General features: G+C 36.2%; 1 protein-coding gene across 50 annotated transcripts in view; it reads left to right on the top strand.

Annotated features, from left to right (window-relative positions):
* Positions 1–26,401, top strand: part of SLMAP (sarcolemma associated protein) — a 144,767-nt gene that overhangs the window by 68,129 nt on the left and 50,237 nt on the right. For 16 of the 50 annotated variants that reach the window (XM_055079706.1, XM_055079696.1, XM_055079701.1 and 13 more), the window contains exons 3-12: positions 7,502–7,574; positions 11,620–11,656; positions 13,331–13,393; positions 17,595–17,690; positions 17,951–18,022; positions 19,378–19,518; positions 20,592–20,733; positions 22,305–22,469; positions 22,556–22,606; positions 23,066–23,116. In XM_055079706.1, the coding sequence (XP_054935681.1) occupies positions 7,502–7,574; positions 11,620–11,656; positions 13,331–13,393; positions 17,595–17,690; positions 17,951–18,022; positions 19,378–19,518; positions 20,592–20,733; positions 22,305–22,469; positions 22,556–22,606; positions 23,066–23,116 (891 nt within the window). The remainder of the gene's footprint in view (positions 1–7,501; positions 7,575–11,619; positions 11,657–13,330; positions 13,394–17,594; positions 17,691–17,950; positions 18,023–19,377; positions 19,519–20,591; positions 20,734–22,304; positions 22,470–22,555; positions 22,607–23,065; positions 23,117–26,401) is intronic. The other 34 variants (XM_055079709.1, XM_055079702.1, XM_055079703.1 and 31 more) reach the window with 3 other exon arrangements.

Raw genomic sequence — 26,401 nt, 5'->3', positions numbered from 1 at the left:
TTTCCCTTATCCTCAAGTCCCAAATTTCCCTTCTCATGTTGTCTGCTGTGAATCCATACTTCCTGGCTCTGTACCTGTATTTCCAGCGGCTTGCTTGGTTGTTTCCTCTTGAATGTCATACTTTCACCTTATAATTGCTCTGTACAAAGTCTAAATTCCACCTTCAAACTAGAGCAATCCACTAACTTCCCAATTTCATTTATTGCTCCATCATTCTGTAAATACTCTAGCTCAGAATATTGGTATCTTTTCTGAATCCTGTCTCTTCTTTACCTTTAGCAGTTTTCACCTACACCATTTGCCTCCCTTCCCTGCTACTACTTGTTTTTCCAGATGCCAACCTAGAATGTTACAGTAACTCTCCACTTCTGGCCACCATATTTTGCCAACCCACTGCCTCCAGAATATTCTTCTGTTACAGCTTTATTCATGTCATTCTCCTGCTTTTAGAAGCCTTAAGTAGCTGTGTCATACTGTAGAATAAAGTCTGAAATGCTTACCTGTACACTTGCGACCCTCAAAAATGTGGACTCTATTCAACCTTTTGATTTTATTTCCCATTACTTCCCTTAATATATGTTAAGTAACGTTATTTAGAGGCAAGAGGGAGAAGAAACTCTTTTTGAATACTAGCGCTGCCACTTGCCAAAATGGGATCTCAAGCAAATTTAGCTTCTTTGACTTTAGTTGCCTCATCTGTAAAAATAGAACATAAAAGTAACTATTTACGTGGTTTGTCATAAGTAGTTAACATGTATAGTGTGCTTAGCACCTATACATGTTAACTACTGGCACCTAAAGGGCCTTGAAATATATTCTTTACCTCCTCCCTCCAGTCTCCTCCAGCTGCCCTCATTAGATGTGCAACTCTCTCACATCCTTCTCGTTTTCTTTTTCTTTGCTCATGCCACTCTCTCTGCCTTTCCTTCCATTTATAGCTTTTGAAATCCTATTCTTTTTTTTTTCTTTACCCTCTTCATAAATGCCCCTGCCCTTGTCCATTTCAAATTCCCAGTGCTTTATAGCATTTTTCCCCCTTTGTTTGTTATGTTAGATATTTCTAGTTCTGTCTACAAACTGAATTGAAATCTCAAGGACAAGGACTTTGTTGTAGTCCTCTTGGTTTTTCCTGTCATTCCCAGCATGCTCCTTTGTAGCCAGCGTGTTTTCAGTGAATATTGAGCCAACAGGTAAAGCCAAAGAACGAACCAAGTCAAAAGATAAAACAACAAGCAGTATCACTCCTAGAGAAATAAAGTAGCAAATTAATCCACATACCTAGAGAAAGGATTCCTCCCATCAAATAAATAGGTCAAAACAGGACTTCTCTGGGAAATAGCTGACTCTGAATCTAGGGCAGGAAATGTGTAAATTGAATTTATAAGATTTTTGTTGTATCAGGAAGCAATGGAGTTATCTAAGACTGCTGAGGTTCTGTTAGAAGAACTCAGGAATTAACGTGGAATTTTGACTGATTAAAGATTAGACAATTTGAGCATCAAGCAATAATAAGAGCAGTGGATTGAAATATATCAAATATGTTTAAATCCATAAAGTTACAGTGATACTAAAAAAGAAAAAAAGATTTGATCACCTCTGGAAGAACTTAGGAAACCCATTTCTCATTCTGAAAACAGGTAGATAAAGAGAAGAATAAAGCATTTGTGTTACCTTTCCTGTAGGAATTATACCTGAAATAAACAAGTAGTTAAAGAAAATGTTTTTTCTAATCACTGAACTCCAGCTCACAAATGAAGACAGGATGATAGAATATCAATTCAAAAAAAAGTTTTTCTAAGACAGTCTCTTCAGCAAGTGGTATTGGGAAAGCTGGACAGCCACATGTAAATAATGAAGTTAGAACACACCCTCACACCATACACAAAAATAAACTCAAAATGGCTTGAAGACTTAAATATAAGACGTGACATCATAAAACTCCTAGAAGAGAACATAGGCAAAACATTCTCTGACATCGTACCATCGTTTTCTTACGTCAGTCTCCTAAGGCAATAGCAAAAGCAAAAATAAACAAATGGGACCTAATCAAACTTATAAGCTTTTGCACAGCAAAGGAAACCATAAAGAAAATGAAGAGACCGCCTACAGACTGGGAGAAAATATTTATAAACGATGCCACCAACAAGGGCTTAATTTCCAAAATATACAAACAGTTCATACAACTCAATAACAAAAAAAAACAACCCAATCAAAAAATGGGTAGAAGACCTAAATACACATTTCTTCAAAGAACACATACAGATGGCCACGGGGCACATGAAGAGCTGCTCAGCATTGCAAATTATTAGGGAAATGCAAATAAAAACCAACAGTGAGGTACCACCTCACACTGGTCAGAATGGCCATCATTTAAAAGCCTACATGTAACAAATGCTGGAGAGCAGTATGGGGAAAAGGGAACCCTCCTACACTGTTGTTGGGAATATAAATTGGTGCAGCTACTATGGAAAAACAGTATGGAGGTTCCTTAAAAAAAGAGTTGCCATATGGATCTAGCAATCCCACTCCTGGGCATGTATCTGGAGAAAACTCCAGAACACCCATAATTTGAAAAGATACATGCACCCCAGTGTTCATCGTAGCACTGTTTACAGTAGCCAAGACATGGAAGCAACATAAATGTCCATCTATAGATGAATGGATAAAGAAGATGTAGTATATATACACAACGGAATACTACTCAGCCATAAAAAAGAATGAAATCATGCCATTTGCAGTAACATGGATGGACTAGAGATTATCATACTAAGTGAAGTTAGTCAGATAGAGAAAGACAAATATAATATGATATCACTTGTATGTTGGAATCTAAAATATGACACAAATGAATTTATTTACAAAACAGACTCACAGACATAGAAAAAAGACTTATGGTTACCAAAGGGGAAAGGGGGTGGGGGAGGGATAAATTAGGAGTTTGGGATTAGCAGATACAGACTACTATACATAAAATGGACAACAAAATCCTACTGTATAGCACAGGGAACTATATTCAATATCCTATAATAAATCACAATGGAAAACAATATGTACGTATTTGTATAACTGAATCACTTTGCTGTATACCAAAAACTAACATAACATTGTAAATCGACTCTACTTCAAGTTAAAAAAAATTTTTTTCTTAATTTGAAGAGTTCTTGTCTATCCAGCTAACTTGCCCTTTCTCTTTTCTAACCTTAAAAAAAAAAACAAAAAAAAAAAACCAGTCTTAGAATCAGAAGCTTTATGTAGCAAAAAATACCAGAATGAAGGTTTGGTAACTTTCATCTTAGATTGCAGTCAAAAGGCAATTAGAGGGACTTACCTGGTGGCAAAGTGGCTAAGAATCCACCTGCCAATGCAGGAGACAAGCGTTCGAGCCCCAGTCTGGGAAAATCCCACATGCCTCGGAGCACCTAAGCCCGTGCCCCGCAACTACTGAGCCTGCGCTCTAGAGCCTGCGAGCCACAACTTCTGAAGCCCATGCGCCTAGAGCCAGTGCTCCGCAACAAGAGAAGCCACTGCAATGAGAAGCCCGCGCACTGCAACAAAGAGTAACCCCCGCTCTCCTCAGCTAGAAAAAGCCCACGCACAGCAACGGAGACCCAAAGCAGCCAAAAATAAATAAATAAATAAATAAATTTTTTAAAAGGCAATCATATGAATAATTTCCCATCCTAGAAATCTTAAAACCTCTCATTTGGGTCTTGTTTTTTTTTTTTTTTTTTTTAATGTTTCTGGAGTTTTACTTCCCGTTACTGCCGGTCATCTCAAGAGACCCTTCAACCTACTCAAGTAGATTGTAGTATTGACCTTCCTACTCAATGCAGGGAAGGAGACAGAACCACACTCCAACATACTAGTAGTTTCAGTCTCCCAGTCCAGGGTCTTAAACAGTTTTTAAACTTATCACAGTGAACATTGGTTCTTTAAGTGGTGTATGTGTAAAGAGGTAATAGAAAAGGCTGACTGTATATCATAAAGTAAATATATTAACTCAAAAGAAAAATAAATAATCTGTATAAGATAATAGAGAAAGAACTCATTTAAATGGCAGTCAGGTTGTATAGTCTTAATTCTGATTTTTAATAAAGTGCCATAAATACAGCAGGTAATTGCAGATTTTTCTCTGCAGATACCTTGTTTTCCCTCGACACGTTTTAACGTTACTGAAATTTGCATTTAGCTTACATGTGTACATTTAACGTGGCAGTGTTCCTGCAGCCTCCTTACCCCGCCCAAAAAACTTTAAAATTGTGTTTTACAATTAATTTTGTTTTTGAATCTTGGCAGTATGACAGTAATAATGTTTCTGGATAAATTTCGAGAGCAAAGTTTTTTTTAAAAGTGTTTCAAAAATGCTTTAGAGCAGTATTTTCCAAAGTAGTTTCTTCATAATACCATGTATACCGTATATGTTATACCATAGTGCCAGTTCCAGTGTTCCTAAAAAGGGGAGTGGGGATTCTCAATGGTCAAATAAGTTTGGAAAACACATCTAACCTTTAGAGCCTCATTATGGACAAAAAGCTCATTAAGCTCTGAGAAAGCCTGTGGTTTAAATAAATAAAAACTCTTTAAATGTCTTTTAACCAAGTATTTTCCAAACTCTTCTGACCCCAAACTCCTTTTCTGTTAATACCTGCTAGCGCTCCATTTTAGGAAATGCTGCTACGTAGAGTCATTAATAAAAGTATTAGAATGAAACATTTTTGTCAGGTTGCTTTAAATACTTGCCTTTTGCCAATTGAAAAGATTACTAACATTTCTATGCATCTGTTTACCTAGTTGTCACAAGAACCTTTCCAAAGGCAGGTTTGACTAGACTAGATTGTCAGCTTAGTCAGACATGATCTTTAACTGCTTTCAATAGTACAGCAACCTCGAACTGCCCAGGTAATATTAGCCCTTGGTTCATCTCACAAATCTGTACATTGGTCCAGTTGCTGGGCTTCAGCGTGATATATGTGAGCAGAAGAAATCCTTATGTAACATGTCGTAGGCTGCCAGCTCCGGCACTACAGTTTTATTCTGTAATTCACTGTACCTTTTTTAAAAAAACAATTTTATTATTAGTTTAAATATATTGGTAAATTATCAGTATTGCTGGGTCTTCTTGTTTTGTGATCCTCTATTTATTGTAGCCTGTTTATAGTAAATCTCTGGGGGAGCCATCAAGCTGGGATAAATCCATCCCTTCCCTGTCTTCTGCCAGGGAAAGGAGGCAGTTAGGTGCTTCTTGCAAGTAGAGATGAACACTGCTGTCCTCGTAGTAAGAGATACCTTCTCCCCCGAGTAATGGAAACTGTAAAATATTAACCAGACATGTTCTTTGACATTCATTGAGCATTTATTAAATACCCTCTTTGTACCAGATAACTCTGCTAATTAACCAGGTTTAAAAAGTGAGAAGCAACAGTCATTGCTACCCCCAAAGAGTTGACTCTAATTGGTGAGACAATGGTTGTGGAAATGGTAAATATTCACAATGCAGTGTGTTTAGTGTTATAAGTAGACATAGGTTCTGGGGACACCTAGCTCAGATATTGAACGTTAGTGAAGGAAGTAAAAAGTCTGACCCTGGAGGATAAATAGCCTTTGGTTATGCAGGCAAGGGGATAAAGGACATCACCGACAGAGAGCACAGCTTGTGTAAAAGGCATGGGTTTATGAAAAGTAAGAAATTTGGAGATGCAGGTAGCTTGGTTTTGTATAGCGTATCTATGGTAGCAAGACGGGAGGGTGAGACCTGAAATGAAGGTCAATGATTCATGGCGATAATTGCTGTGTTAGGCAGAGAGTTTCATCACCCTACATTAGCTTTTAATTAGAGTTTGTTAAACTAAATGAATTAACTCTTTGAACCCTGAAGGACATAATATCTGAAGAACAGAGAAATTTTTTAAAAATCAACTTTTTTTAAAAATAAATTTATTCATTTATGTATGTATTTATTTTTGGCTGCGTTGGTTCTCCGTTGCTGCATGCGGGACTTCTCTAGTTGCGGCGAGCGGGGGCTACTCTTCGTTGTGGTACACGGGTTTCTCATTGCGGTGGCTTCCCTTGTTGTGGAGCATGGGCTCTAGGCCCGCGGGCTTCAGTAGTTGTGGCACGTGGGCTCTAGAGCGCAGGCTGCACGGGCTTAGCTGCTCCGCGGTATGTGGGATCTCCCCGGACCAGGGCTCGAACCCGTGTCCCCTGCATTGGCAGGCGGATTCTTAACCACTGCACCACCAGGGAAGTCCCCAAAACCATCAACTTTTAAACTATGAAAATAATTTTTTTCTGTAAAAGAAAGAGAAGTTCTGTACAAGTACTGCTTTTGAGAGGTTTTGTCTCTTGAAATCTTCAGAAGAAGGAGGAAGTAAGAAGCAATGGTAAGAAGCTGTCTACAGGACTTCCCTGGTGGCACAGTGGTTAAGAATCCGCCTGCCAATGCAGGGGACACGGGTTCGAGCCCTGGTCCGGGGAGATCCCACGTGCCGCGGAGCAACTAAGCCCATGTGCCACAACTACTGAGCCTGCGCTCTAGAGCCTGCAAGCCACAGCTACTGAGCCTGCATGTTGCAACTACTGAAGCCTGTGAGCCTAGAGCCAGTGCTCTGCAATGAGAAGCCACCTGCACTTCTCTCTGCAAGAGAAGCCACCACAGTGAGAAGCCCACGCACCGTAACAAAGAGTAGCCCCTGCTCGCCGCAACCAGAGAAAGCCCGTGTGCAGCAATGAAGACCCAACGCAGCCAAAAATAAATAAATAAATAAATAAATAAATAAATAAAAAGCCTTAAAAAAAAAAAAAGCTATCTACAAAGTGACTGATGTAATGTTATATAAAGATGTTTGGAGGTGGAGGAGGAAACAACCACCGAGAAAACAAAACCATAATTTTAAATACTGAACTGGGAACTTCAGACTTGAGTTCTAGCCAACAGCTCTGATACTTAATAGCAGAGAACTGTAGAAGCAATTTCACTTGTCTGAGGTCTTGGTTTTCTCGCTCATAAAATGGGGTATTGAATGGCATATTCCAAGCTGTTATTATACAGAACTTTAGAGTTTTGTGAGGTATGGATAGGAGTTATAGGTTGGGGACAGGAGATTTAGGACTAAGGGCTAAATTTTAAACTGGGTACTAGTTGTGCTTAGGTTTTGATGCTAGCATATAGAGGAGAAAGTGCGTCTCCCCCTCACCCCCACGCCGACCCTCAATTATATTTCCATATACTCCAATGACCTTTGGTTCATTGTTGCTATAACATTGGACGTTAGGACACTTTTCAAAGCAATTTTATCTGTGATTCTGCCTTGCAGCTGTGATTCATTATGGATAGGAATGAGTTTCTCCAGGGGAATGAATATTGTCGTTAAACCACCAAAATTATTTTCTTTCCCAGAAGTTATTATATTTAAGAATAAAATATATGTTTACACATGAGAGGTACAAAGGTTTATATTTTTATACACTTATTTTATCCATCTTATTTGTTTGTTTTAACCAGTTACCCATGGGTGTATTGTTTCCACAATAAAACTTTTTCTACCAGATGGTATGGAAGCCCGGCTCCGCTCAGAGTGAGTATAATATAGAGCTATGAACTTTTTGTATTAATTACATTGGTTAATAATATTCTAGATGATAGTATACTGTTTATACTTCAGGATTATTCTAATAATGTTAGAGAATTGATGTAGTACTTTTGGCATATAATATACTACAGTATAATTGCTTTTCACTTTAGTTACAATTCTAGTAAATAATAATGTGTAAGGAGGCAGTTATTTTGTTTCCATAATTAACTTTATAACTTATATTTGATGGAAAATTAGTTTTTTAGAATATTTGGAGTATGTAAGTTATTGATGAGTGATAATTATATTCGTTTTGACCTGCATTTCATATACGACTTCTTAAACTGTGGTTGCCTCTGAAGTTAATGCCAGTGTCATAATCTTAAAGGACTTTAAGGATGTTGACACAGTTAGTAGTCTATATTGGTGGGAGTTTTTGGAGGGATTTTCCAATTCTGTAGTTTTTTCTTTTTTTAAATGAAGCAGTGGAAAGGTCACTTAGAGGAGGACAAACTTGAGAGGGAGAAATTGCTCATAAAATGCAAATGTTAAAATGTAAGCATAAATACATTTTGATGTTGTACTTTTCACAGATTATTATTATGAAGTGTTAGAGGGAGCTAAACAGTCTTTAAACTTAAACATTTTTAATTTTGAATAAATAAATATGAATATTGGATATGGTAGAGGCTTGTTTCTACACCCAGCATAATATTTTCTGTCCTACAAAAGCAGAAACAAATACTTGAGGGTGGGAGGTTGAGAGCAGCAGTAAGTTGAAGCTGAAGTAGAGTAGTGAGTAGGAAAGAGAGAAGGAAAAAGGAAGCAGAGAGAGATCCTCTTATTACTATGATAGTGCTTTCATTAGAATTATTGTATATTATGCTTCAGTTGGAGGCTACCAATTTTTTTTTAAACCTTTCAGGATATCTGAATAAAACAAAATTTAAACATTTTAAATTTAAAACGTTAATATGTTCCCTATTCTAAATTATAGTTTAATTATTAAAAATATAGTTAACTTTGGGAACATTAATGTGACTTAGCTTTTAATATGAGTTAGTCAAGAGTTAAGGTTTTAAAAATAAGAGTAACTATTAATCAACTAATAACAAATGGCTTCTTAAAGACCTGGATGTTTGTATTTGATAATGAGATTTTTCCTTCATGGATTCAAAAGCTTTGAGCAGCTGCATAAAGGATCATGTCTGTTCTCAGCTTCCATCCGATAGGGCATATGAATTTTTTCAAAGTCTACATCAGTGAATTGTGTTCCTATCCCTCTTGTTTCCCCAGTGCTTTTCACCTATGTCCCTTTTTCCTTCTCTTTGTTTGGTTTTTCTTATGTGGTTAAATGTTAGCATCATTTAAAATTTTGCTGCCAGTTTCATTTGTGTAATCTGGTTGACTTTCTGGAGAAGATGAATTTTGAACAGGCAATCCTCCAGCTGGAGGAAGATCAGAATGGACTTTAGAGGTAGATAGTCTGGTTCAAAGCCCAACTCCACCTGTTCTGTGACTTGATCAGGCCTCCCTTTTCTCATTTGAAAAATGAAGTTAATAATAGTACCTATTGAGCTGGAATTTTATGAGGAGGATTAAGCAAGATTATACACTTAAAGAGTTTAGTGTAGTACCTGGTGGATAATGAGCACACGATGAATACTATTTCTCTTATTGTAATCTAATATTTTCTAGCAATCAAGATGCTTTTAAGTATGCCAGAATGCTTAGAGTTCAAGGTACATTATATACATAGCATTTAATATTTTTAAGGTCTTCAGTAGGTATACCATCCTCAAAAGCTGATTCTTTTTTCTTCCTTGATTTTTATTTTTATTGCACAAATAATTTTCAAATAATAAGAAACAGAGAAAAATTGCCTATAATCCCACCACCCTAACACTAAATAAGTTTTCCTTCTACAGTTCCTTGTTGCATATGAACTTTTTCCATAATTCAAACAAAATACACCTGTATCCACAATAGTTTTTGTAAAGTACAAATATATATCACTTATGGAATGTTTTGCTAGATTTTTAGCCTTTTGTTTATCAACCAGATTTTCATGAGAACGGAAAATTTTGTACTTGGGTCACTAAGAAAACTGGTTTAAAAAAAACAAAAACAAAACCTCCTGGGACTTCCCTGGTGGTCCCGTGGTTAAGATTCCATGCTCCCAGTGCAGGGGGCCCAGGTTCAGTCCCTGGTCAGGGAACTGAGATCCCATATATTACAGCTAAGCCCGTGTGCCGCAACTAGAGAAGCTCGTGTGCTGCAACAAAGAGCCCAGGCACTGTGATGAAGACCTAGCACAGCCAAAATAAAAAACAAAAAACCTCCATTAATACCATTTGCTTCTATTTAGACTTTCTCAAGTTCATTTCCCTGTATGTGCATATCTACAGAGAAAAGGTATATACCCAAAATGGCTATATCTGGGTGCTGGCACTGGATAGTTTTAATTTATTTCCTCATGCTTTACTTCACACATTGTCCCTAGTCAATATGTATTACTTGTATAAAATCAAGAAAAAGAAACTTATGTTTAAAATGTCTATTCCATTTTTATGAGGCAGAGGAAAAAAAACTAAAGCTGTATGTAATTTTTTAAACCTTCATTAGGCACCAGATTTGTTAGGGCCTTGTATAGGTTCTGGGGATGCAGAGGTGAATTGTTCAAAGTGCTGAGAACACAGACATGAAATCAAAGGAGTAGAGCAGGGGCTTATATGGTCTCAGTGGGCGTCTGTACAGGATATCATGAGAGCTCAGAAGGGAAGTGGGGGCTAATACTTAATATTCCATTTTATTCAGCATCTTAGTGAATTTGTGACTGATTGAATTGAAATATTCTTAGGATGTTTGCAGTTACTACAATGGAATCAGAATTGTCATCCCTATTTTTAAGTCCTGCAAGATCAGTTTGTCAGCACCTTAAACGTGATTGACCTGTTGAATCTAGGAACTTTACTTAATTAACCATCAAGCAGACCATTACCAGATTGGCCTCTAGGATATGGAGTGAGGAGCAACTGGTAGGGGCCATGGGTGGCAGTCTTGCTCTGTGCTCCGTCTACTCACCCTCCCAACCAACATTACAGTGTCTTACAGTGCTTGTAAGACAGGAACCCTGGCTTCCTTAGCAGCTCTGTTCTCATGGGAGTGGTAGTAGTGATCAAGTGCTACTATGTCTAGGTACTGTTTTAAGCTCTTTACTTATAGTCACACATTTAATACTCACAGTAACCCTATGTGGTTAGTTTTATGATTATCCCCATTTTATGGATGAGGAAACTGAGTCCTGTAGTGGTTAGATAACTTGCCCAAGATTATATACCTGGTAAGTAGAGCCAAAATTTGGACCCAGTCAGTATAGCTTCTGAGCCTGCATGCTTAACTGCTACACTGTACTGCCTCTTATGTACTTTATAAGGCCCAAAAGGCAATTAATACCAATTAATACTGTGTTACTGTTTAGTTTTAAAGTGATATACTGAGTTAGATTTATAACTACATGTAAGCTTTCAGAGTGTGAGGTGGCTGGATAGAGAAGAGTAGTACTAATGTTTTGGTTAGCTGAAGTTGTTCTCCACTAGAATGTATTTTCAAATTAGAGCCTTCTTTACAGTAGAACTTTGCTTTTTAAGGCTTTCTGTATAGAAGTATTTAATTTTAAGAGAACTTAATTTACACATTCTAAAATTTTAAATGGATAATTTGAGTGCTTCTTTTCTGTTTAGAAGTTCTTATAACCAAGGAATTCACCATAGCCCTCATTAATAGTAGATCCGGCAAGGGCATTTAATACATTTTGGATTTTGAATTTGTGTTTAGAAATACATTAATGTGTAGAAGGTTTGTGTATTTATTTCCTTGTTTTCTAACAATTCTATATGTTTATGAAGGATTAAAAAATAATTCACATTCTTTTAATTATATGAAAACAAGTGTGTCAACTTTGGGGTTTAAGATATTCTTGTACTGTCATACTCTATTTCCTCTATTGTCAGGAAATTAGATAAAAATTCTAAATTTTACTTTTCAGTGTCATCCATGCTCCATTACCAAGTCCTGTTGACAAAGTAAGTTGCTAATGATTATTTTTTCCAAACTGATTCGGCTATATTGCTTTTGAAAATGTTTCTGTTTGTTCATTTTTAATATGCTTTACCTAGAAACTTATTTCTCTTTTGTAACAAAAATACAAGAATGCATATAGCTGTATAGTTATTCTAGTCTGATCTTCAAAAACTGGAGAATTTAGGATGGATGTTTCTTAGGACAAAGCCTTTGTTATCTCAAGTCAGTGGCTGATTCTAGACTAGAAGCATTTGTTTTGTGCCTAGCCATAGGTAAGAAGTATTAGTTACTACTTTTTATTCTATAATACATTTCTGTCTAGAAATATTTATTAAAGCTTTGCACCCAGATAATTTACTCAAAATATACCTACACATGGAAATAACACAGAAATGTGGGCTTACAGAAATTCCTCTTTAATTGTTCTTGAAGATCAGTTTTAACTTGATTTGGACAGAAACTTTGCAGTAATTACTTGTTAGAAAATATTTTTCTTTTGTTCAGAAATAATGGTGTATTAAACTATAGATATCATTGCTAAGTAGCAAAAAACAAAAAAAGATCTCTTGTATCTTTTGGCATTAAAGTGTATGTTGAGTTTTCTTAGTAAAGTAACTAAACTATTGGGAAAAACATTTTACTTTTTTTCCCTTCCATGTGGATAAAGAATGAAAGCCTACCTGAAACTGAAGGTCTCTGTTAGATTCCTTTTTTAGAAGTAAAAGTGGTTAATCATCAACTTCAGCAATACCAAGAGTCATTTCAGAAGTAAATAATGGCCTTGCTGATTTAGAACTAACTTTTAAAAAAATAATGCCACCTCTCTGTCTTCTACTTAGCATATTAGTAAAAATAGACTTTCTGAGCTTAATAAGGAATGATGCTGTTAACATCACTAATAAGTTAACATATAAGGCTTGGGTAGTGTTGAGAATATGGATAAATGAATGATACAGCAACCTGTTAGTGCCTTTTTGTTTTTTTAATAATTCTGTGGTTCTATATTCCACACCCAGGAGAAACCCTTTATAGAAGTTATTTCTTCCAATACTCTTGAGTTCTAAGCATTTTGGCTGTGACTTTAATGTTTAAACACCATTATTTCCCATCTTTTTCTTCTTAAAACTTAACCTACAGTTTAAAGGAAAGGAAAAAAAAAGACAGACCTTTTTTCATTGCCTCTGGCCATTGGACAAAGTATTGTATTTCGTGTCCTGCTTCTCCCCACGCGCCCACATACAAATATCATTTTGAAGATGGCTACTTCAAAACGAATTTTGACTTGTTGACATATTGAAGAACTATTTGACAATGAATTTTAAAGGGGAAAAATGTAGATCTGTTGATTTAGCAGGTATTATTTCTGGGTAAAGAAAAGGCTGTATTGCCTTTGTGCCGTAAGTTTGTGATTTGGTTTATCAAGGAATATTTTCATGGGTAGCACTTGTTGCACCATCCTGCTTCTAAATCACAAACTGATCAGCATAATACAATACCATTTATAAATTCTAGACATGGAGCAGAAATATTTTGAAAACTAAAGGAAATTGTTCATTTGAAAAATAATTTTTATTTTGCATATTTCAGTAACTAGGCATTGCAAGGACTTGATTTGGCTTTAATGTCTTCTGCAAATACTTTGTGTGACTGTCAGTGGTGTGTCATTTTGTTTCTAGGTTGCTGCTAACACTCCAAGTATGTACTCTCAGGAACTCTTCCAGCTTTCTCAGTATCTTCAGGTAAAATAAATCTTGAGAATTCTTAGTCTTTAAAAGCAGAACTTAGATTTGATTTTGCTAGTTCACAAATATAGGCTAAAGAAATACTGGCTGGATACAAGTACGAAAGAAATATCTTTTTAAAGTACAAAAAAAATTAAAAATAGGTCTTATTAAAAAGAAGGATTTAAAAAATCTGGATTGTTAAGTCTAGAGAAGATAAGGTTGTGTACAAGAGAAGTTTTTTTCTTCACATATGAGGAAGTTCCACAGTTGTTCTTTATCCAAAGGTGACTTTTAAATAAAATTAAATCTGGAGAGATTTTGGTTGCTATTAATAGCTATAATAGCAAATAATATGAACTTTTAAAATATTAACTATTAATAGCAAATAATTATTTAGCACTTACTATATGCCAGACTGTAGCAGACTTTAACGCTTTACCTATATTAATTCATTTAATCCTCAAAAAATTCCTGTAAGGTACATATTTTATTCCCATTTTTATAGATGGAGTAACTGAGGGACACGAAGTTTAAATAGTTTGCACAATATCACACACCGAGTTCTGTGGTTGAGCTGGGATTTGAACCCAGACAAGTCAGACCTCAGAGTCTCTCTCTTAACTACTGTTCTGTGCTGCTCAATCTGTAGAAAGATCTCTTGGTAGGGCAGATACTTAGAATGGGCTCCTGAAGAAGTTAATGCCATATTTAAAGAGCCATACAGATCTCTAAAAAGAAAACAAGTGGTTGTTCTTTCTTTTTTTTTTTTTCTGAGTTTGGTAGATTTAGACCAGATTATGGTTCTTATTATTCTAGTGAGGGAGCATGATTAAGAAAAACCCTGAATCAGGAGTTTAGAGATTGAGGTTTTTATCTTGGCTCCTACTCAGAGTTCTGTGACCTTGGGTGAGTCAGTTTACATATGTAGGTCTTCAGTTGCCTTTTGTTTAAAATGATAGGACCAAACCAGTAATCCTGTGTCCCTACATTCTTTTATAGGTCAGTCACTAAGAGCAGTTCTACCTCAGTTAAGAATGTACACATCTGTGAAAATTATCAACATATTAATCAGATCTTACCTTCCACTGGGCATAATGTAATGGTGGATTGAAAAGTGGTTTTACACACTTGAAGTTTAGTAGAGCATTTACGAACGTAGGTAGACTCTAGCCAGAATTCCCTGGATTTGATCTTTGGCTTTAACTTCTGACCTGTTGGGAAAGTTGTTTGTGCCTCATTTTCCTCATCTATGATATGTGTATAATAATAGCACTTACCTCACAGAATTGTAAAGGATAAATGAATTAATGCAGGGAATTCCCTGGCAGTCCAGTGGTTAGCACTTGGTGATTTCACTGCCGAGGGCCCGGGTTTGATCCCTGCTTGGGGAACTGAGATCCCACAAGCTGCAAGGGACTTCCCTGGTGGTCCAGTGGTTAAGACTCCGAGCTCCCAATGCAGGAGGCCCAGTTTCGATCCCTGGTCAGGGAGCTAGATCCCACATGCCGCAACAAAGATCCTGTGTGCCACAACTAAGACCCAGCGCGGTCAAATAAATAAATATTCAAAACAAAACAAACAAACAAAAGAATTAATACATGTAAAGCACTTAGAACAGTGCCTGGCACATAGAACGTATGCCGTAAATGTTAGTAGCTGTTTACCATTCAGTAGGAAGTCACATTAATTGACCTAGATAGCTCTTTTTTTTTTTTAATTTATTTATTTTATTTATTTTTGGCCGCATTGGGTCTTCATTGCTGCGTGCAGGCTTTCTCTGGTAGCAGTGAGCGGGGGCTGCTCTTCATTGTGGTGTGCGGGCTGTTCATTGCGGTGGCTTCTCTTGTTGCGGAGTACGGGCTCTAGGCACACGGGCTTCAGTAGTTGTGGCACGCAGGCTCAGTAGTTGTGGCGCGTGGACTCAGTCGTTGCGGAACACGGGCTTAGTTGCTCTGCGGCATGTGGGATCTTCCCGGACTAGGGCTCGAACCCGTGTCCCCTGCATTGGCAGGTGGATTCTCAACCACTGTGCCACCAGGGAAGCCAAATCTCTCTTATTTTTAGAGGTAGAAGAAAACTTTGAGATTAATCTGGTCTAACCTTCACTTTTCATATGAGAAATATGGTAAAATGATTTCCCAGGGCTATATACTACAGTTACTAGTCATCGTGGACTGTGAATCTAATGTTCTGACTCACTCCAGTACTCTTTCCAACTTTCTTGTCAGTTCTTTGAATATTCATAATGGCATAATCTTTCACTGTTCTTTTTCTAATTCTTTGAGGGAAAATTATACTGGATTGTCTTTTCTGTATACGTCTTTTTGAATTGCTGAAGTTCTAATATAAGTTGCAAACCTTTTGAATAAAAACTGAAATAGATGCATTTCATGCCTTAGAACTAAAAGCCCGTTCCTGGAAGTGTTAGATTTCTGTTAGGATGTGGTTCACGGAGTTATGAAACTCTAAATGGAATTGAGTAAAAAAGGAGAAATTACACCATCTAGTGGAAGTAGTGGTTGTTTGGTGGTTTTGTTTCTTTAAGTAAAACTTTTTGCAGCATTAGTGTAACTTCCTGGATATTAGGAATGTTTTAGAAGTTTAAAATAAACTTGGCACCTAGTCCTTTTTAAGTGTAAGCTGTGCTTTAATGTGTGTTCTGAGGCAGAATGACTTTTATTAGATTCCTTAATCTGTACTTCTAGAGTTATATTAAGCAGTACCTCTGGGGCTTCCCTGGTGGCGCAGTGGTTAAGAATCCGCCTGCCAATGCAGGGGACACGGGTTCGAGCCCTGGTCCAGGAAGATCCCACATGCCGCGGAGCAACTAAGCCCGTGCGCCACAACTACGCACTCTAAAGCCAAGGACCGACAACTACTCAAGCCCGCGAGCCACAACTACTGAAGTCTGCGCGCCTAGAGCCTGTGCTCCGCAACAAGAGAAGCCACCGCAATGAGAAGCCCGCACACCATAACGAAGAGTGGCAAGCCCGTGCGCAGCAACTAAGACCCAGCGCAGCCAAAAATAATAAATAAATAAATAAATTTATTTTTTTTTTTAAAAAAAAGCAGTGACTCTAATTAGACCTCTGACTCTTTACCATTAGACCTCTGACTCTAATTAGACCAAATTTTCCCTAATCATTATTTATCAAGGATGTGGAGAGCAACAAATGAACACTTTAAACCTCAAATACTGTGTTTGAAGTATATACTTCTCAGTTGAGGTGGCTCAGAGGTATTATGGTAGTAAATGTTCTTCTTTGGATAATGACAGAAATAGAAGAAAGTGAATTTAAAGATGTGCCAAAACCGCAACTGAATGCTGTGTGAGCATTTTCACCTTGACTTCCAGTGATGGAGACCCTCTTAACAGCTATCAAATGTTAACAAGTGACCTAGAGATAAGGCTTTGCTTGCCAGTGTCTTTCTCTGTAAAAATTCCTTCGGAGCTGCCAAATAGTTATATAACTCCTTGACCCCTTAATTACATTGAACTAACACTTGATGGACTCTTACTTATATTTGGCATATTCGACTACGGCTAAGTGTTTTACAGTCACAGAGAGAATTAGAACACCTGAAAATGGAGTAGACTGTGAGAATAAAGCAGTCTCTCTCTTTGTATATATATATATAACACTGTGTTTATATTTATATAACATTTTTAAAAGGAAAAATTAAAAGTTATTTCTTTTGTAGATGTCTACTGATGTAGCTAAGCCATTATCAAGTATCTTTGCTGCTAACCAGATTGTTTGGATTTAGTTTGGAATGAGTTTGTTCTCACCTCGCCCTCTCTCTCTTTCGCCATACACACACACACACACACACACACACACACACACACACACATCTTTTAAATGTGTATATATAAAATTCAGGGTTAAAACATTTGTCAGATTTTCTACTCTAGGTTTTTGGTTTTTAAAACTCTTGTTAATTACAAGTAAAAAAACAAAAACAGATGACCTGTTTTCTATTATAGGGGAAGTTGCAACTAGAGTACCCCTAATAGCACTGCTTACAGCTCAACAAATGAGGCTATAATGATGTGGCCTGAATATATTTTACAAAGTAGATTTATCAGATTTGAAAGTAAGATACACTGTGGGATGTAATATGAGAATATTTTCAGAATGTGCTAAAAATTGATTACTCTTCAAAGGTATCATGCTGAGTTTATTAGAATTTCTTTTGTGATTTATAATATTAGGAGGCCTTACATCGGGAACAGATGTTGGAACAGAAGTTAGCCACGCTTCAGCGGCTACTAGCCATCACCCAAGAGGCTTCAGATACCAGTTGGCAGGTATTCCAGTTGCCTTTATATTCAAGAAGCATTTAAGCACAGTTTAATATCCCTTAGCTGTTGATTAAGCTGAAACTAAAATTTTGTGGCAAGCAAAGGCAAAGTTATTTCCTAATGAACAAATAATGAAAATTTAGCATTTTACAGTGGATGTTGGTCAGCGTTATGATTTTAGATCTTTTCTGGCAGTAGCAACCTTTTTGATATATATATTTTTTATTACTCTGGGATTTTATTGATATTTAATTTTTCTTCAACAGGCTTTAATAGATGAAGATAGACTCTTATCACGGTTAGAGGTTATGGGAAACCAATTACAGGCTTGCTCCAAAGTAAGTACTAATCTCAAGCACATAAAGAAGAATGCATAGTTTTTTTAATGTGGCTTCATGTCTTTGAGTGTCATTTTGAATACATGCAAAAACGTTTATACATTTTCACCATTCTTTTTAATCTTCTATCATTATGGGAAATTTCAAACATACATGTAAATAGAAAGAACTGTATAGTGAATACCCATGTACAGCTCTCTCTTTTTTCCATCATAGTTGATATTTGTTGGAGAAACTGGGTCATTTGTTCTGTATAATTTCCCTCAATCTGGATTGATATTTAAACATTCTTCTAGCTCCTCCTTCCACACCATAAATTCATAGTTTGATCTAGAGATTTAGATCAACTCTGATGTAGGCTCAACATTTTTTTTTTCTTTCAACAACACTTTGTGGATAATATTGTGTACTTTCACCAGGAAGCACCATAGTGTCTAGTTGTCTTTCTTTTTTGAGATATTAGCAGTCTTTGATTATCCTTTCCTAGATCCATTCTTTTATTAAGGGTTGCAAAAATGGTGATGTTGTAATTCTATCTTTCCTTCATTTACTAGCTGAGTTACTTCTATAAAGAGAGATTTCCCCGCATAAACCATTTTGTTATCCTGAGATACATTTTCTTTAGGCAAAGCAGGATAAATGATTTTCTCCCTTTATTTACTGGATTTCAAAATAATGGTTTGGTTCCTTTTCATCCACCAAAGAATGACCAATGAAGTATTTTTTTTCCCCCAACTTAGATTTAAATATATTTCATGTGTATAAACCTATTTCATTTGTTTTCCTTATTGATTCCCAGTTATCCCACCTTTGGTCTATAGGAACTTCTTCAGGTTGGCACCTGAGTTCTTTTGGTAGAACCCTGGTAGACTTTGATAGCTTCCTGGTGTCATATCAGACAAGATAGTCCAGACTCATCTTGTACATTTCCTGCCTTAGACGTGGAATCAGCTTTTTCCTCAGGGTGCTGTTATTCCTTTTGGTTTAGTTATTATTTTAAAATGCTTGGCCCCTTTAGAGGTAAGAGATTATTTTTGCCCATAAATGTAAATGTTGTGGCTTTCAGAGAATATGGCAAGTAAAAGAGTTCGTTCATTTTGTATACTTGAGAGAAATTTTCAGTTTATTTCGACCTTTTTTTTTTCTGTTGGAAGTGTGAATTAATGTATTTGTGAAGGCATAATTTATTAATGCAGCTTTTAAATACAGCTTCAATTAATACAGAGTCAACATAATTTGTGTTTGGCGGTACCTTAATATAGATCTCAAAGAGCATCACAATGTGTTATTTTTTCAAATGGTAAATACTTAAAAAAAATAACTTGGCTATAATTATAAATATTTTTTAATCCTAGAATCAAACAGAAGATAGTTTACGGAAGGAACTTATAGCGTTACAGGAGGATAAACACAACTACGAGACGACAGCCAAAGAGTCCCTGAGGCGGGTTCTTCAGGAGAAAATTGAAGTGGTTAGAAAACTTTCAGAAGTTGAGGTATTTAAATTTAACAAATACTAAATAGTACTATGATTTTAAAATGTTAGCCTAAAAGTGCTAGCATTTCAGGACATTTCAAACTTGGGTATTATTATATAGCTAGAAAATTTTTCCTGTCTTTCTGGTGGGAAGGAGCAGTATGCTGTTTTCATTGTCAGGAATTCTCAACATAACCCTGTGAGTTCTGGTGCTTATGGTCTCTAGTCAGTGGTTGAGGAAATAAAAGCCTCACCAGGGAATTTTACTGTTTGCACTTTGGTTAGGATGCAGCCTCCACACAATGGACCACGATATGTGCCAGGGAATTGATCTCATTTCACATAGTTTTGTTTTTCTTCCAGTTGAGGATAGTCAGTGTAGGTTAGAGAGCAACACCACTATTCTTACTTTACCCATCCTCCAGAGAGGAAAATTGTGCCTGTTTGCAGGTTCACAGGGGAAATTATCTCTGAGGTCCTTTCTGGGTCTTTTAGGAATAATCAAAATGTGATTCTCATTGCTTTAAAACAACATAATTGATAATATGGGTTATTCTTTTGAACTACTGGAAAATTACCACAGAAGTTACGTGTTACTGGATTTAGTTAAAATGTCCATTGTAAACTAAATAGTAAACATTTTAATATAAGGATAGTTGCTATAATAGCCCCATCCCAAAGTGACTGATTCACTGTCATGTCATTAATATGACATGCAAGGAAAGAAAATTGCTAATTGTCTTCTAATTTTATTAAATTGATTCTGTGCACATTATTAAACTTGCTTTCAAGATTTGATAGGCTTAAAATATTTTCAAGGCTAAAACTCATAACCAATGGCCTTTAAAAAGTGTAATTATATAAAATATTGTCCTTTTCTCCCTTCCCGTTTTTTGTTTTTCCAAATTCTTGGTATTTTCTGTTTTAGCACGTACCTGAAGTAAATTGAAATTCTTATGTTACTTAACTCAGCTTTATATAAAGTCCAGGGTAGATGCTGATTTAGAACAGCCCATAAAGTTACACTTTTTATAAATTGAATTTAGAATGTGCATTTATGCTAAATCAATTGCCTGTAAATTTGAATTACAGCGAAGTCTGAGTAATACTGAAGATGAATGTACCCACCTGAAAGAAATGAATGAACGGACTCAGGAAGAATTAAGAGAATTAGCCAATAAATATAATGGAGCAGTTAATGAGATTAAAGATTTATCTGATAAATTAAAGGTAGGTATTTCTCAACCTAGAAGTATGTAAATTAATCGTCCCTGATACAGCGGATAGCTTAAGAGTTAGTTATTGCTGAATAGTTGTTAATGTAAAATTTGGTAATGGTTTAAATTTATAGTAAAAATCAGGTGCCATTTAGCCCAAACCCCCTTACCACAGATAACTGAAAGTTTGTAAAAGCTGACATATTTCCTTTGGATGGAAATAAATAGTACTTCATAATCGGCATTTTAAAATATGTAACAGGAAATAGATGAGAGTCAGCAAAACCCAAGATATTTAGACTTTTGAAAAACTGGAATCTGCTTATCTTTTGGGTGTCCCAAAATCAGGGCCCAGCTATGTTAGTGCTAGTACAAGCTCAGAGGGATCCTTGGAGTGATTCCTTCCAGGGAGGCCATTGGCTTCACTTCAGCTGCACGTCCTTGTAGCTATAGGACATTTAGGATGAGGACAGACAAGACCATAGGTAATGCCAAGTTGGTCCCGTAAAACAGGGGTCCCCAACCCACGGACCGCGGACCATTAGTGGTCCGCGGCCTGTTAGGAACCGGGCGGCACAGCAGGAGATGAGTGGTGGGCGAGCGAGCGAGCGAAACTTCATCTACCGCTCCCCATCGCTCACATTACCACCTGAACCATCCCTACCCGCCCGCCCCCCCCACCACATCTGTTGAAAAATGGTCTTCCACAAAACTGGTCCCTGGTGCCAAAAAGCTTGGGGACTGGGACTTCCCTGGTGGCACAGTGGTTAAGAATCCACCTTCCAATGCAGAGGACGCAGGTTCAATCCCTGGTCGGGGAACTAGATCCCACATGCATGCCACAACTAAGAGTTTGCATGCCACAACTAAGGAGCCTGTGGCCGCAACTAAGGAGCACACGTGCCACAACTAAGACCCAGTGCAACCAAAAATAAATAAATTAATAATATAAATAAATAAATTTTTTTAAATGCTTTTTTTTTTTAAAAAAAAGAGGTTGGGGACCACTTCTGTAAAATGTTAGAATTGAGTTTGTGAAGACGCATCTTTATATAGTTCAAACCATGGATTGAGTGGCTAGAAGATACACATTTGTTAGAGAAGACCAGAGCATACCTCCCCTTTGTGTCATTGGTTAACCTATAATAGCTTTAAATATTGGACTTGTTAAAAAGAGGTCATTTTAAAAAGTACTTGTAATCATCATTCCTTTAGCTAAATGTAATTTTGTTTAAAATTTCAGAATAAGTTACATTTTAGAACTTACAAACTAATTGGAACAATAGTAATTTCAGGGAAAAGCGTTATTTCCCTCTTGAAAAATGTGTTTTTCATTTTGACCCCTATAATCTCTGTATGTATTGAGTTTGCTTGCTTGCCACAAGTTTTTCTCTCCTAGGTGATATGGAAGCATGACACAGTGCGTATCACTTTTGACATCATTTTGACATTTACAGATATGTTCTATAAGATAGAATATTTTCCTTAGAAGTTTATGTGAATAAAAGCAGTCCTGCTTTAGACCTCTTAAATCAAGGTTCGATTTTATTAAAACAGCTAAATTTTCTTTCTCTTTTTCAACAGGTAGCAGAGGGAAAACAAGAGGAAATCCAACAGAAGGGACAAGCTGAGAAAAAAGAATTACAACATAAAATAGATGAAATGGAAGAAAAAGAACAGGAGCTCCAGGCAAAAATAGAAGCTTTGCAAGCTGATAATGACTTCACCAATGAAAGGCTAACAGCTTTACAAGGTAAGTTAAGCTAATCCAGAAATTGATTTGATTTGATTTTTTCTTTTTATCTGTGAAATATCTTTTTCTTGGACTTTTATTTACAGTACGGTTAGAACATCTTCAAGAGAAAACTCTTAAAGAATGCAGCAGCTTAGGTAGGTGTCACCAAATTTCTTATTTAAAGCTGAATTTTTATTATTAAATTTTTGATGTTTACTATCTCACATTGGGTACTTATTTCTTTAAGAAGGATGTTTTACGTATTAGGTGTAAAGTATCTACCCTCTTTGAGAAAATTTCCTTTAAAAATATGCTTGATTGCCACCAGTGGGCACCATTGTTTAGTCCTTGAGATGAATGAAATTTCTACCTCTGAGACAGTCTGCTTAGAGATACTTAAATAAGAAAAACACTTCAACAGCAGGATCCTTTTTCTTTTGAGGTTAGGCTTTCTCTGAGATGATAGAAAATGGCAAGTTGAACCCTTCTTGTAAAAATAAAGTGTTCTATCAGTCTTAATGTAAGTAGGCATACAAAATGCCATGGTTACACTTGAGACCAGTTTTAAATAATACTTTCTTGGATCAGGCAATGATACACTGTCTTAATCCTAGGGACACAAGTTGATGACTTCTTACCTAAAATAAATGGGAGCACAGAAAAAGGTAGTGTAAAAAACTTAAATATTTTTCTTTCATGATATCCTTTCACTATTTAAGCAGGATAGAGAAGTCAGGGTTTTTAGGTTTTAAGTGTTTGGAGTGAAAAGCATGCTGCTCATTGACTATTAAATCCCATCTTGTAAAAATCAAGCTTCCCTTTATTTTGTAATTCTTAATTCTGTGATCTATGGTTAGATATCCCTTGCTATATGGAAAATTCAATTATTCAAATAGCAAGAAAATGATAATGTTCAACTTTAGTACTGGCTTATATAACATAGTATAGCTTTTTTCCCCCCGCTATATTTTCAAAGACGATACTACCATTTTCTTCCATCAAATACCACTTCCCGGGGATAATTGGCTGCCATTCTTTAATGTTTGTGCACCCCCTGCCCCCTTCCTGGCCAAGAGTTTACTTCAGAGGCCAGTGAGCCTTTGGACATGTCATAGAAATTGCTGTCTTTATCCATCTGTTTCATCAATCAGAGATAACAGGGTCAGTCATTTCTGCCATCTGAAAAATTCTTTATTTGTTCTTGATACATGACCCTTCTTTCTGGATAGCTTGGGTTATCTCTTGCCAAAAATGTACAGCCTCTGTTAGTTTTCTTACTGCAACATGGGGTTTCTACTCAATGGTTTCTGTATTCCTTCAGTCATTAAGATTCCTCCTCCCCACCCCATTCACCCAACATTAATTGAGCACCAACTATATGCCAAATCCTGCATTGGTCGCTTAGAATACAAAATGAATAAAACTGTTTTCTGTGTTTACAAATCTTTGTGCCTCTCAACTCAGTTTTTATACAGAAGTTGGTGGAAGACATCAAGGTTGATACCCAAGAATTTCTTACTAAATACTTTTTCCATGTATCACGGGATATCTTTATAGTTCTTGGGCAGCAGCCAAACTCTGATCAAGTTAGGAGGTGCTTTTTTGGTTTGTTTTGATTCGGTTTGGTTGGTTGGTTTTTAATCAAGAACTGGCATAATAGGCTCAGGTAATCATGTATATGTGAGCCACAAGGTCAAGAGCTAACTAAATACTCTGTATATAACAAATCTTGAAACTCCAAATTTTAAAAATGTTTCATTAATCATTGTTATTTGACTATTTTATGTATGTTTTGTGAAATACATTGACATTTTAAAATTTCAGTTTGAGTTTCAATTTCAGACTTTTTAAAGGTGTAGTTTATATTCATTGCACCACTGTTACTAAAGTATATTTAGCAAACACGTAAAAAGACTTAATCCTCATCTTCTAAAAGCTTCTCATTCTTAAATGAATTTATATTTTCTGTTGTCATTATTTTGCCCTTTTTTCTCTTTCTGGCATGTACACTTCTTATTCAAATCCATCACCCTTTTGACTTGAGCATGTATTCATGGATAATGTTAGTGTTAACTCGAGCTGGGAACATTCTATTCCTTCAGTTAAGAATCTTTTAGATAAACTGACCCATCTTTATACTATTTAGAATTGTCAAATTACTGCTTAAAATTTTTTGCCAATTCCAGTTGATTTAGATGAGAATAGTTGTAGACAGCTCCTTGATTTAAAGCTGAATAAGGGGACTTCCCTGATGGCGCAGTGGTTAAGAATCTGCCTGCCAATACACGGGACACGGATTAGATCCCTGGTCCTGGAAGATCCCACATGCCACGGAGCAACTAAACCCATGCGCCACAACTACTGAGCCCACGTGCTGCAACTACTGAAGCCCACGCCTAGAGCCCATGCTCCACAAGAGAAGCCACTGTGATGAGAAACCCATGCACTGCAACAAAGAGTAGCTCCCGCTCACTGCAACTAGAGAAAACCCGAGGGCAGCAACAAAGACCCAATGCAGCACCCCCCCCAAAAAAAAAAACACTGAATAAGATATTTCGGACACTTTAGGGTGCTCCTTGTTATGATTATTTTTCCCTTCCTGGTATTTGTTTTTTTGTTAGTGCTAAATTGAGTAGTGTGAGAGTGACTAATAGAATGTCTTTAAAGAAACTGAGTAGTAAATATCTGGATATGCACAAAAGATTCATACACTGGATTTAGTTACAAAGTGGATTTTGGAATAAGATGGGTCTATTCTGAATCATTTATGATGTAGTAAGAAACCAGTTATCAAGTATTCAAATATTGCCAAAGTCCACAACCATAATGTGCTATCAGATATGATTTTAACTAAAATTACTCTTTAAATGGAGCGAGAACCAAGTATGGTTGTAAGAGAATATTTCAAAAATGTCTGAAGAAATTAAGATTAATAATACTTCTCCACTAAATCCCATTTTTGAGATTACTTAAATCTAAAGTAGCTGCACTAAGCACAGTTTTGTAATTTTTAAAATGTTATAAGCATATTTTAAATATATCTTAGAAGATATAGAAAAGCTCTGTCTAATAGAACTATCCTGAGAGCCACATACATAATTTAAAATTTTCTGGTAGCCACATTAAAATTATTAAAGAAATAGGTACATTTTTAATAATGTATTTAATAATATATTTACTTTAACCCACTATATCCAAAATATTATTTCAATATGTAATCAATATTAAAAGATTGCAAATGAGGATTTCACATTCTTTTGTCCTTAGTAAGTCTTGGAAATCAGTGTATATTTAATTTACACTGACAACACATCTCAATTCAAACTAGCAACTTTTTAAGGGCTCAGTGGCCACATGTGGCTAATGGCTACTGTATTGGACAACACAGGTATAAAAAATCAAAACCCATAGGTAACTCATGTATAAATAAAACACATTTTAAGTGTCATGATTCTCTATTATGTTTCTGTATCTGCTTTTTCTTTACATTCCTACAGCTCTATTTAGTATCACAGGACACACCCCCTCCCCAGCCCCGGCACTTTCAATATCTGATTCTTGATTCTTGGTTTGGATTATCAGTGACATCTTTTATAGTTTTTTGCAAAGTGAAATTCCCAAGGGCCTGAATTCAAGTAATGAAGTGTTAAAAGTGTTATGATCCAAATCCTTTACATGTACTACCTGAAAGACTTTTCTCTCATGTATCTTAGGAAATAACCTTTGTGAAAGTCACATGTATATTTATCTTTTTATATTAATATTGCATTTTATCCAAACTAGTATAGTAGATATTTTAATATAGAGTCCAGATAGTAAAGTCAGAGTAGGTAAAAAGTTTGATTTTTGGCGTGGTGTGTGATGGTGGGATGCCCTGCATTAATAAATTTCATCTGAAGTCTTGTGATGCTTCTCTGAAATTTGGTTTCAAATATATATTTTTTTAAATA

Source organism: Physeter macrocephalus, chromosome 18 (assembly GCF_002837175.3).
Source record: "Physeter macrocephalus isolate SW-GA chromosome 18, ASM283717v5, whole genome shotgun sequence".
NCBI classification, from domain to species: Eukaryota; Metazoa; Chordata; class Mammalia; order Artiodactyla; family Physeteridae; genus Physeter; species Physeter macrocephalus.
Note: the sequence above shows the minus strand (reverse complement) of the source record. Positions and strands in the feature narration are given on the sequence as shown.